Raw genomic sequence first — 13,543 nt, 5'->3', positions numbered from 1 at the left:
CCCCTGCTGCCACACACCACTGAGTGCAGGTATAAAGGGCAGAGCTGGCTCTAGCTTCCCCCTCAGGTCTTTACTGGGACTCAAATGTAGAGGGGTAGACAGGTGAGTCATTTAATTTTAAGGGACATGTGCACCACATCTTGAAGAACTGTTACCGAACAATTTAACAGCTACAGTGATTGCACTTGCACATTACACTATTGATGACTCAAGCTGTGACACTGGCAGACCAGCCAACCTGTGTATGACCCTAACTTAACAAGAGGCACTGCAACTATCAGTGAAATTCACTTCTGTGAATTTCAAAGAGATGAACTAGACCAGCAATCATTAACCCATTCATTTGTGGTAACAGAAACCAAGGGTAGACACTCAATGTATTTTTTTAAACTTTTAACAGGATATAGGTAAACAATGTAACTAAAATAGCTCAGATGCTAATTCCCTTTGATGTCTTAATTGCCTAATATTATGTATTCAACTGTGTTCAGTTAGCCTCAAGACCAAAGATGAGACACTGGAATCTTATCTACATCGTCTTCAGCTTAACTGTTATAATGGAGGACCAGCTAACTGCCTTATGTAAATAAGTGTAACTAGTTAACCTGTGTATGCACAGGAAATATAAGATTAGCTTAAAAGCAAAGATCCACAAACTATCTGCATTGCCTATTCTTCCTTGGAGGAAATCCCTGCTGTGAAAATTTGTGAGGCAGCTTGTCAGCTTCCTTGAGAGTTATAAAAGAGAAGACTCAGACCTGACCCTTTCATCTGTAGTCTGCTGAACTTCGCAAAGGGGAAGTTTGAGCCAAAGGACTGATCTTCCAAATAGTTATCTGGAATAGTCTTTCCATACATTTTCCAGGGTATCAGACTACTTCTAAGCTGCATTTGGATTCTGACCTTTTGGGATGGTTTCAGAGACTTCTACAAGCCAGATATAAATGCTAGGATCCTAAGCTATCAACACTGGGGGAGAAGGGGGCAGAAAATCACTTGTAGGTATGATTTCTTAATTCAGTAACTATTAATAATCTTTAGTTTATTAAGGATTGGCTGACAGTGTGATATCTGGCAAAGATCTGAGACATATGTTGACCTGAAGGTAAATGTCTGATCCTTTGATATTGGTAGAACTTTAAATATGGTGAATAGGGTTTTCAGTAACCTCTCACTATATTAGACTTGGTCATCTGGATGGGAGCCAAGGGCTGGAATGCCTGAAGGGGACTGCGTTTGGCTTCTTGTTAACCAGGATGGTATTACAGAAGCTCTTTTGTTACTGGCGTGGTGACTAATTCTAGAATAAACCAGTTCGGGGGATTGTCTGCCCTATTTCTTGCAGTCTGCCCTGAGTGTGGTATTCTCAGTGTGGCCAATCTCAGGCACCCAGTCCAGGACATGAACTGAACAAGATAGTGACATGCCATATTGCTGAGACAAGATGGAAAAAACATCTCCATTTAGTTCTTGTAAGACTGGGGGGGAGAAGAGAAGAGACAACAGCCTTCAAGTACATGAAAAGTTAAAGGAGGGTGATAAATTGTTCTCCTTGGCCACTGAGTACAGGATAAGTAGCTTAAACTGCAGCAAGAGATTTAGACTTGACATCAGGAAAAGCTTCCTAACTGTAAGGGTAGTTAAGCACTGGAACAAATTGCCCGAGATAGTAGTGAAGTCTGTCGTTGTCTAACCTATTCTTAAACCTCCAAACACCTGTCAAGGATGGTCTAAGATGAGCGTTTAACCTTTTTGATACCAGGGACAAGCTTGCTGCCTTCCTAAACTGTCAGGGAGATCTTGGAGACTGGAGCACTGGTCAGAGACATATTGATCTAGATAATACTTAGTGAAAGGGACAGGACTAGATGACCTATTGAGGTCCATTCCACTCTACAATTCTATGATTCTATTTAGCAGAACTTCTTGAACTCTTTCGAGCAAGACAGCTCTCTAGTAACTAGCCATGGAGGTAAATGAAAGGATGGTAGGCTTGAGTGGAGTAGGTGACCATGATCTTGGGAGATTAGGTTCAAGTCTAGTGAAAGTGAAATTGAAGGTTTCACTGACAGTGCCAAGAAAGTAGAGAACCAGTGACAGTCCCATGCTGGGGTTATAAATCTGACTGGCCTGATACTATCTTGTCTTTAATACCCTGTGAATGAGTAGGACTGATGGAAAAAGCATAGGAGCCTGCCTGACCCTGGTAGTAAAAACACATCTGTTATGGAACCCAGGCTGTGATTCTGTAGGGAACAGAACTTCTGACATGGTCACAAACAGGTCTACTTGGGGAAATCCCCACTACTGGAAGCGGTGTCTGGCCACATCTGGACAAAGTGACCACTTGTGGTGATTCAAATGATCTGCTCAGACAGTCTGCTAGGTCGTTCTATATCCCCAGCAGGTAAGATACTTCCAGATCTACTAAGTTAGCAATGCAGAGTTCCTAGAGTAGAGTTGCCTCCTGACAAATTGCAGAAGAGTAGGCTCCCCTCTGCCTGTTGAGGTAGAACATTGCTGCTGTGTTTGAAAGGATTAGCAGACTGCTTCCCCTGATCTGTGATTGAAATATCTGGCATGCCAGCCTGACAACTTTTCATTCTGACATTGATGTGTAAAGCTAAATCTTTGGAGGACCACAGTAGTAATCTTCTCATGTAGGCTCTCCATCCTAGACCAGACGCATCTGTTACTAGCATGAGCATCAGTTGTGGGCAGGCAAATGGAATGCATGTCCATGCATTGGTGGACAAATCCAGACAATCCAGGAAAAGGAGAACATTGTGAGGGTGCCCTTACCACAGTCTATGTGATGGCAGCTTAGGAAGTAGATTGATGCCAACCAGCCCTGCAAAGTTCTGAGGTGCAGTCTGGTGTATCGAACCATGTAGATGCAAGAGGCTATATATCCCAGAAGCCTCAAACAGTTTTGTGCTGTTGTGCCTGGGTGAGACTTCAAACCTACAGTTGACTGAATTGCCTGGAACCTGAAGTCTGAAAAAGGTCCTGGCTTGCAAACAGTCTAGTACAGCCCCTGTAAACTATCCTCTGAACCAGAGAAAGGAGAGACTTTTCTACATTAATTAATAGTCCCAGAGCACTGAAGATTGACTGGATCAGGGCTACACTGCTCTGTATCTGCAGTTTGGAACAGCCCTCGACAAGCCAGTCATGCATGTAAGAGTAAACTTGAATTCATGATCTTCAGAGGAATGCAGCTGCTACTCCATGAATTTTGGGAGGACCCTGCGTGCTGTTGACAGGCCAAAAGGTAGTACAGTAAACCAGGAATGCTTTTGATTTACCAGAAGCCAGAGGTACTTCCTGTGTGCTTGACTGCAACATGGAAGTTGGCATTCTTTAAGTTGAGGGCAACAAACCAGTCTCCAGGATGAGACTAGAAGCTAGGATGATCATGCACAACCTTATCTTTTCAAGAATCTATTGAGTTGACAAAAGTCATATTGGTCTGAAAACCCCATTCCCCATTTCATCATTGAATTAGGAATTAAAACAAAACCCGTTCCCTCTGATACCACGTGAAATCCATTGTGGTTCCCAACTGAAGTAGACACTGCACTTGTTGAATGAAGAGCACCTCGCAAGAGGTCTGGAGAAGAGGATAGAAGCAAACTAGAGAGCATCTCACACCTCCTCAGTGCTCAAGACCCACTGGTCCAAATAATTCGAGACCAAGCATTGTGGAAGTGGGACAGTTTAAGAAGGTGAAGGAGTTTGGGGGTCTGGAGAGAAATAATTAATGGAGCTATCCCATCTCCTAGACCTGGAAGGGACCTTGAAAGGTCATCGAGTCCAGCCCCCTGCCTTCACTAGCAGGACCAAGTACTGATTTTGCCCCAGATCCCCAAGTGGCCCCCCTCAAGGATTGAACTCACAACCCTGGGTTTAGCAGGCCAATGCTCAAACCACTGAGCTATCCCTCCCCCCAATGGAGACTGATATGACAACCTTGACCAGGCCCATCAAAATGACTGCTTTGTACTTCAAAGGTATCTTGAAGTGACTGGAGATGGAGCCAAAGCAGCAGGAGGGAAAGGCTGATGCTGATGTTGAGGAGATGGAGCAGAATACCAGTGCATCTGCTGGGGCTGATAGTGCTGTCTAACTGGGGCAGGTGTGCACAAGCCTAAGGAGTTAAAGGTGGCTTCAGAGTCCTTAACATCAGAGCTTGCTGTCTATCTGGTTTGAAACTAGTGAAGGACCCTCAAACAGTAAGTCCTGGATAGTATTCTGGATTTCATAGGGAAGAACAGAAGACTGCAACCAGATGATCTGTGCTTGGCAACTGCAAATGCCATGGTTCTAGCTACTGAGTCTGCTGTATCTAGTCGCACCTGTATTGATGTGCTTGTGACCAGTCTCCTCCCTGGTCAATGAGGGTAGAACTCCTGCCTTACATTCCTCAGAAGCAGCTCTCAACCACTCCATGGAGCCCCATAAATTAAAACCCTACCATCCCAGCAGAGCCTTCAAACCCCCATCTAAGAAATCTTTCTGCCAAAAAAGTCCAGTCTTAGCATCTTTTGATGTGGTGCTTTGTCTCTCATTAGCAGCTATCATGACCAATGAGCCCAATCATGGGTGAGTACAGAGGTACTCAAAACCTTGGGAGGGTACAAAGTATTTTCTTTCTGCCCTTTTTGAGATGGGAGGCAATGAAGATGGAGTCGGCCACAGAGTCTTTATAGGATCTAATACTGCCTCAGTAATTGGCAGAGCCACTCAGATAAAATGTCAACCATGTGATGTGAGGACTCCCTGACCGGCACACTCAGGTCTGAAGACACTCTTCAACAACTGATAAACTTTAAAATCATCAGGAGGAAGAAAAGTTATCCATGATGAAACAGCTTTATCTGGAGAGGATGAAGAAGAAGCCATGACTGGAAGGAAGAGAATATCTTCTACCAGCTGTTGCTCTGGCTCTAGGACCTTTTCTTGATGCTCAATATCAGGCCTGGTACCAGACTCTGGAGACTGAGCTGCCCAGTGCAGAGACTCCTCCTGTCTAAACAAAGGCACCAAGTACACACAGTGAGGGGAAGATCTGGAAGCTGGGGGAACCCCAAAAGGTTCCAAACTGGCCACTGATATGAGACCAAACTCTACTAGCCTGGCCACATTTCCATGGCAGTTCCCATTGATGGGTTGTGGTGGCATGCTGGGAGAGAGGATCTGTGAGGAGACCAGCAGGTCCTGCTTTGGGCTTTGAGACACACCATCCCACCTCTGAGTCTGATGAGGAAGACTCCCCTTCCTCTGATTATGAAGGACTGACCCAGTTTGTGCCAGGGACTGGTGCTGAGAACCTGCTGATCATAGGAGTGTCACCATCATTACAGGTTTCCCCCTGGACAGTACCGAAGGGCTGCCTATGCAGGAAGCAGACTACTGCAGCACCAAAGGTTGAATTGCCGATGCTGGATGCAGTAATGTCATTGAAGGATCCAACTCATGTGGTAATGGAGACTAGCACTGACCAGCAGAGCAGATCTTGGCCCCCCAAACACCTCCAGGGTAGTCAACACAGATAGTTTGCAATGCGGACGATGAAAACTGTGCCACTTCTGGCATGGGGTTTGACAGTGCTCTTTGCAGCACTGGAGCCGACTTCTCTAAATTGGTGGCTGAATATTTGAGCTTGGGTTTCTCAGGTGCACTCAACTCCTTCTCATCCCTCTTAACAGACTTGGAGGGTGAAGACATTTCCCTGGCTGGGGCTTCTTTGTAAGTCTTATTTTTTCCTCAGTAGTAGAAAGGGAGATCAGTGCTGGGAGTCAGCTAAAGGTGGAGGCATGCTTCTCACTCAAGTTCCAGCACTTGACAAAGTCAAACTAGGACAGCTCTGAGGGTGGCCTGAGCCCTGCCTTCATCAGAAGAATTTCAGCCTATCCTCCATTATAGACTTGAACTCCCTGCAAATCTGGCACTGATTTATGTGCCTCACCCAAGCACTTCAGGCAGCTATTGTTTGGGTCACCCACTCAGTGGCACAGACTTCAAACAAGAAGCACTTATTGAATCAGTCATGGGGAATACCTCAATACCGTACACAGAAGAAACCTGGAAATGCAAAAACCCACCAGCCCAAAAAAGTTTAAAAAAAAACAGCTAAGACTTATACTAACCAGACTGATCAAACGAACTATATTATATACACTATTATATATAAAAAGCTGAGAGAGAGAACGAACAAACTGTTTGAATAGGGTTCCAATGACAGTTGCGGTGGCAAGAAATAACAGGCTTAGGGACAGCTCTGCCCTTTATACCTGCATGCAGTGGCACATAGCAACAGGGGGAGCTCGAGCTGCCCAACGAGTACTGCTGAAGGAAAAAGTCTGACCACTATATGCACTGGGCACACAGACACCAAGATTTAATTGCACGTGTGCAAACATGAAGTGGTAATCCCACTATGTGTCAGATCCCAAATTGCTGTTCCAATAAACTGTTTAAAGTTTTTAGAACATGCTATACATTTTATTTGAGACCATTACACAGGTATTCTAGTATATGACATGGGAGACTGATTAGTGAGAAAAAAGGCAACCTACCTCAGGTTCTCACTTCTTTCTGGGCATGTCAGTTTTGCAAATCTAATGAGGTAGTCTAGTTCTTTAGAAGGCAAATATATTGCACTGTTCAAGCCACCTTTGAAGTCTTTCTGAACATGCTCTTGAGTGAAGTTCTGCAGCACATACTGGACTTGCAGTATTGTACGCAGCTTTTTCTTCTCTGCTTCAAGCTTCATTATAGTATCCCGTCTCTGAGCCTTCCTCTGTGCTCTCAGCAGCTGTTAGAATACAAGAGTGAGTTGGCTCACTAGACAGAATGATAACTGATTGGGTGCTGGACTGCAAATTAGAAACTGGAGGGCCAGATTTACAAAGGTAGTTAGGCACCTAAAGATGCACTGAAGTGTTACTGGGATTTACAAAAGCATTTAACCCATATTTAGGCACTTTTGTAAATCACACTAAGCATGTTTCTGAATCTTTAGGTGCCTAAATACCTTTGCAAATCTGACCCTTAGTTTCTAACCCTTCACTTGATGCCAATTTCCTCTTCGGCCTAGACTAAAACATAAAAAGTAATCTATAATAAGCCAGTGATGTATTTGAAGTTTGCAAGCTATGAAGTTAAATTACTTTGAGTGCTAATCAAAAAACATGATTTCAATTGTATCATGAATTCCATATATTCTGCTATGGAAAATTACATCATGAATCAGTGGCATTTTGCCCTTCTCAGCTAGATTTTACATTACTGTAATTACATGTTAAAATATGTAATTATGAATATGCTATACAGTGAATGCAAAAATGGTCAAAAATGCAAGGAAAGGTTTCATATTGTAAATCATATTACTCCTATTTACTACTGAAAGAATACTTCAGTACAGAAGTTCCTAGTTGTCATAATACACCAGAAACCCACAAATACTTGCTTGATTTTCCTGTATTGACACAAGACAAACATTTAATTGCAAGAGTCATAGCAGAAGTCATTTAGGTAACATGTAGTTCCCCAGTGTATTCTGTGACAAGGCCCTTCCAACACTTTGTGGCACACCTGTATCAAGTTCTGCAGCAAAAAAATTTAGTGATTTCCAAATCATTCCAGAAGTAAAAATACACCAAAGTTGCTCTATTTAACTATTGAGCAGTAATATTTCAGGACTTGGATTTGCAGCAGTGTAATAAAGGAACATCACTTAACATGGAAGGGCTACAAGGAGTTATTTTGCCTAGTGCTCACTTCTGGAACATTAAGCTTTAGCAGGTTTTTGCAGAACCCAGACTTAGTAAAAAGAAAATAGAAGGAAAACGTGAGAATCCAGTGATTATGCTTCAATATAAGAGAATAATTAGCTATTATAGCTTTTAACTCTTCCATGTAAACATCTTGTAATCTAATATACCCCAGGGAAGAACATACAATTACATGCAACAGCAACATGGAGAAGTAAATATTCTTAAAAAACAGGAAAGCCTCTTAAAAACAGTACAAGTTCAATTTGAGTGAAATATACAGAGGAGTACAAGTTACATCCAGAAGTTTAACTCATAATGACTATAAGAACCCAACTTATGCATGTAGCAACTTCCAGGACTCAAGTACTCTAGAAACAGTCTTTTAACCCTCTGCTTACCATTCACTGTTCTCTCACTAGCCTAAGGATTAAGTTGTACCTGCTAACTTCTACTCAAGAGAACCTCAAAGTCTCACCTAATGGGCAAAGGCTTTGTAAAGTGAAGTAACAGTCCCAGTTCTGGAACGTGAGCATGTGTATGAGCCCCAAATACTGAGTAATTTTGAGTTAGTGTTTTTGGCTTCTCATACCCAATATTTCCATCACTTTTCTGTTTATTTTGTGCCTGAAGCTATGTCGCCTGGCAGGAGTGGAAACTGAGTTCTTTGCCTTTTGCATACGGGTGAAGTAGAATCTAGGTTCTGCAGTGAACTTCTGCACTTGGCCTACTAAGAATTGAGAATTCAGTCCTGAAACTCAGACCGCCAAAAAGGGTGGTTATTGTACAAGTTGATCCTTGTCCACTTGAACCAGAACATCCTGGAATCATCTAAAGTTGACTGCACTTGGGGTACATATTTGAGCAGTAGTTTTAGGAGACTAGATGCTCTTAAATCACTGGCCTTCATGTTCTAGCTACAGTATATGCAAATATCTAAAGTGATCCTATACCTTGACCACATTTTCACCTCAAGACAAAATTTCTGCTTTACAGTTAATTATTAGATTGAGGCTATCCTGCTGTTCTACATGTTAATGTTACCTAGCCATAAAATCAAAATTAGAAAGCTAGAAATACAAGCTTTGCATTCTAGAAAATGAAGACTATCTGTAAGTCATGACTACCAGCTCCATCTTTTTAGATTAGTACCTTAGACAAAAGTTCAGAAGCTTTGTGTAACCATGTATCTTATTGTTTTACAGAGGTTTAGAGCACAAGAGAGTAGATTTTACTTACATCTTGGCTAAGTCCAGAAAAAGTCTTTTGAAGCTCCTTGGCAAACTCCAAGTTGTGTAGCACTTCATCGTATTTCTCCACTGCCTCCTGCAATAAGCAGATATCAAACTAGCAGTGCATTTATCATATATGTTTAGTCTGTGGCTAAATCCTAACAATTCTCATAGTAAACTTTATTTCAACTGTGAGGCTAAATTATACAGCTTTTATTACAGGTTCAATTTTGTTTATACGATCACCACCTTTTAAGTAACTTCACATGAAAATGTTTCCTATTGTTACAAGTAACATCCAAGATTACCATACCTGAGGTTAGTAAGAAACTCATTTTTTGGACTGACTATTGTATAGACACTTTCACCATTTCCCCATATTCTTAACTGTAAACTCTCCAGGGCAGGGACTGTCCCTTCATACAGGTTTGTAGGACGTTTAGTGTGATGCTACGTTATCCTGACTGGGAAGTTTGGGCACTATCGTAAATTTGTATTATTCATCTTTCCCTTTAGTTTACGTCAGAACCACAGAGAGAAAATGCATCAAGATACAAAAGCAATTTTATAACCACAGAAGCTCACAAGGGAACAGTATCTGAAGCTACTTTTAACTTCAAATTAACTCAAGTTATGTCCCTTTAAAAAGGTGTACAATATAGCTAACTTCATGTTCATAGAATGCTTTTGGAAATTAGTCTACTTATAGAAGTCACGCCTGGAAAAGGAATTCCTGTCTGCTTCTCTAACACCTCTAACCAAAGTTTAGTTCTCATTCGAGACTAGATAATGGAGCTTCTCTGAAATAATCACTTTTAAGGTACACTGTCTGGTTGCTGAACTCCCAAGTCTATGTTTCATGGAACTTGTTTACTGCAACCCCAATAATATGAATTGTCCAGTTTTATTAAGTTCCATAAGTGCTTTGGCGGTAGTAATACCTGCAGTATTTCTAAATTAAACATTACAGCATTTTGCTATTACATGAGATCCAGAGTGAAAGCAGTTAGTTGAGACCAGGGGTTGGCAACCTTTCAGAAGTGGCGTGCTGAGTCTTCATTTATTCACTCTAATTTAAAGTTTCGTGTGCCAGTAATACATTTTAACGTTTTTAGAAGGTCTCTTTCTACAAGTCTATAATATATAACTAAACTATTGTATGTAAAGTAAATAAGGTTTTTAAAATGTTTAAGAAGCTTCATTTAAAATTAAATTAAAATGCAGAGCCCCCCGGACTGGTGGCCAGGATCCGGGCAACACGAGTGCTACTGAAAATCAGCTTGTATGCTGCCTTTGGCACATGTGCCATAGGTTGCCTTCCCCTGGTCTAGACTATTGGTAATATATAATGTGAAGCTTTACAGTTGGATTAAAGGGATGCTGTCAAGTCAGTTGTAGAGCACCTCAATTTGGAGCCTGTGTTCTTTGTATTCTTTACCATCTCAGTTCAGTTAACGCCAAGAATAAAAGATTAAGTGTTGGTTATACTTGGTCAGATATTTACCAAGGCAAGAAGCATTTAGAATTAGAAGAGCTAGTATATTGCCATCAATTGTACTTGCATAAAAGTAAGCAGTCCTTTCCTTTTAGGCACCAGTTTAATTGTGTTCAACAATTTAAAACAGAGCACAAACTACCTGGGAAATTTTACTTTAGCTTCAATTTGTATTTCTGCCCATAATTTTAAGAGATATCACTGTTTAAATCAACTGTTTAATTCTAAGGACTTCACTTAAGGCAAGAATTTTAAGACCAGGCCCCAATAGGCCAAATTTGATCATATTATATCAATGTCATGCTCATATGTAATGCCAATTTCCAATTAGAAATATGATTTTAAGTTGATCCTTAATCACTTAATCTTTTCAAAAAGATGCTACAGGTCTGTCTCATCTTACGCGGGGGTTCCGTTCCGCAGTTAGCGCGTAAAGCGAAAACCGCGTATAGCCAAAACCCCATTGAGTTCAATGGCGGGCGAAATCACCCGCACTACAGGTATAGTATTAACTGTTTTTCTCTTTTTTGTTTTTGCCGACTGCATAAAGTTGAAATCGCGCATGTTAAACGCGCGTAAGATGCGACAGACCTGTACTACTACAACACTATAGTGCTTGCCTTTGGACAGAAATGAGTTCCCCAAGCAAATACTAGTTAATTTAACACTGATGCCCCTACTTGGTTTCCACTCAGCATGAAGTAGAGTTCTTGATCTCAAGTTTGAGAAAGTTTGTTTTGAAACTAGCCTCCATCATGTATGTCTCTAAAATTAATCTCAGAACAAATAGTAGAATTTGAACATAGTAGAAGTTGCAATGTAAATTGTACCTCCTGCCCTAATCTAATAGATTAGAGGCACATGCAAACACATTAACTATAAGCAAGAGGGGAAACAAGTTTTATTATAGGGTGCACAATAAACTTAAATACAAGAAACTGAAATGTTAATCATATTTATTACTCTTATTACAATAGCACCTAGGAGCCTTAGTCACGTAGAAGTGTACAAGACACCAGGCTGAATGGCTTACAGTACTTCAGGCTAATTTGTAGTCAATAAGTGGCTCCTCATCTTCCTTTCTGATGAATCATACTAGAGTCATTAGAAAAGTAAGTTTAACATTGATAATTTCTTGTGTAATATACTGGGAGCTAACATTTGAGGTCTCTTGAAAACTAGATTAAATGTAATCTGAATTTAAGAGATAAAGAGCTAGAGTGGCAGCATTGAAACTCTGTTCAGCCCACAGAGCAGTTAAGGTAAAGGCAACCAACCACAAACTCTTTTGATCCATAGGGAGCTACAGACCACCACCTGGAGTGAATTTTCCCCATAAATTAGGGCTCGGTCTTCCCCAGCTAGTGAATACTAAATGCATGTTTCATTTCAGAAATGACAGACTTGGCCCATGAATAACAGAAGAGATTAATTTGAAAGTAACAGTCCCTGGTAAAGCAAGCTGATCATATGCACACTTGTTCAGAAAGTGGGGAGCATGACAGATCCTTAAATGAGCTTGATTGGTCCCTTAGGGTATACAATATTGGGGTGATGCATGGCTGACTGTAAAAGCTGCTCTACTCCAGAGGTGGAGTAGCCAGGATGAAAAGGGAGCACTCACACACAATATTAGTATTTATGAAAATTCCATCCAAGAAACTCAGATGTGAGTTTCTCTGAATCCTCTTGCTGCAGGGGAAGAGGAAATTTTCCCTGAAAGGGAATGTTAGCATGAGGTTGGTGTAGGACAGCTTTTTACATTTAAAAATAAAATATACTATGGTTAAAGCTTGTTACACAAAATGCTCTGTCATATTTGATACAGGCTTTCCCAGTACTTCAGTCATCTTAGTCTTCTGGTTTTTAGTTGTCTATTAAAGACCTATAGTGAGAATGAATTTTTTAAATTCTCATTTTTAAATTACTGAAAGTGTTAAAAAGGCCACTTCTAAACTAACTTAAAATGTTGACATCACTATATTCGCATCTCAGATTGAAAAATGAAAGTCAGTGGTTTTAGTTTCACTTATCTAGTCATTTTCAGATTCAGTGTTGTAATGTGCAAGTTGCAAATAATGCAAGGGGATTATTTACATATTAGTAGTATTACTAGGAGCATTATATGTTCCCTTCCTCATTCCACAGCCTAAATTTTCTATGTAGATACAGCCCCTTAAAAGTGTTTCCAGGACCACCCTCAAAATATGTTTGGCTACTGAATCCTAAAGAAAAAAAACAGGAAGAGTAGAAGCGGTTCCTCAAGACCCAGTCCTGCTCAATAGCCTTAACTCCAATTAATCTCAATTGAAACAGAGTGCTCAGCAACTCTAATCTTGCATTAACAGCAGGCTCTAGCCCACACAACTTCAAGTGTAACTGGAACAATTTGATAGACATAAGAGGTCTATTTTTCACTTCAGACAATGAAATCTCACCTATTCCATTTCTAGTATGTTTTTAGAATAAAAAGGGTTAGAAAGACAAGATTAAATACATTTGGTAATGATTATTAATTGTGGAATTGTCTTCATTCTAGCAGGCTTTGTACCATAAAATTATTTGCATGTATGTATTACTTAAAACAGTGGTTTTCAAACTTTTTTCTGGTGCCCCAGTTGAAGAAAATTGTTGATGCCTGCGACCCAACAGAGCTGGGGGATGAGGGGTATGGAGTGTAGGAGGGGTTCAGGGGTGAGGGCTGTGGGATGGGGCCGGTAATGAGGGGGCTCTGGACAGGGGGTTGGGGTGCAGGAGGGAGTCAGGGCTCTGGGCTGAGGGTGCAGGCTCTGGGGTGGGGCCAGGGATGAGGGGTTTGGAGTACAGAAAAGAGCTCTGGGTTTGGGGGGCTCAGGGCTGGGGCAGGGGATTGGGGCACAGGGTTATCTGAAGCTGCTGCACTGAGACACTAGGGCTAAGAGTCAGATGTGGTATTTGATACATAACCCAAGAAGCAGAAATTTAATAAGCACTGCCATGAAGAACAACAATTCTGGTATTTTTGTCACAAGTTTGCTAAATATCTTTTAGCCATAATT

General features: G+C 41.2%; 1 protein-coding gene across 3 annotated transcripts in view; it reads right to left on the bottom strand.

The window, feature by feature from the left end:
* CAPRIN2 (caprin family member 2) overlaps window positions 1–13,543 on the bottom strand; it is a 66,822-nt gene that overhangs the window by 46,725 nt on the left and 6,554 nt on the right. For all 3 annotated transcript variants that reach the window (XM_054034664.1, XM_054034675.1, XM_054034686.1), the window contains exons 4-5: window positions 9,018–9,104; window positions 6,582–6,820 (exon numbers count right to left, since the gene is read on the bottom strand). In XM_054034664.1, coding sequence (XP_053890639.1) covers window positions 6,582–6,820; window positions 9,018–9,104 — 326 coding nt within the window. The remainder of the gene's footprint in view (window positions 1–6,581; window positions 6,821–9,017; window positions 9,105–13,543) is intronic.

This window comes from Malaclemys terrapin, chromosome 1, assembly GCF_027887155.1.
Source record: "Malaclemys terrapin pileata isolate rMalTer1 chromosome 1, rMalTer1.hap1, whole genome shotgun sequence".
NCBI classification, from domain to species: domain Eukaryota; kingdom Metazoa; phylum Chordata; order Testudines; family Emydidae; genus Malaclemys; species Malaclemys terrapin.
Note: the sequence above shows the minus strand (reverse complement) of the source record. Positions and strands in the feature narration are given on the sequence as shown.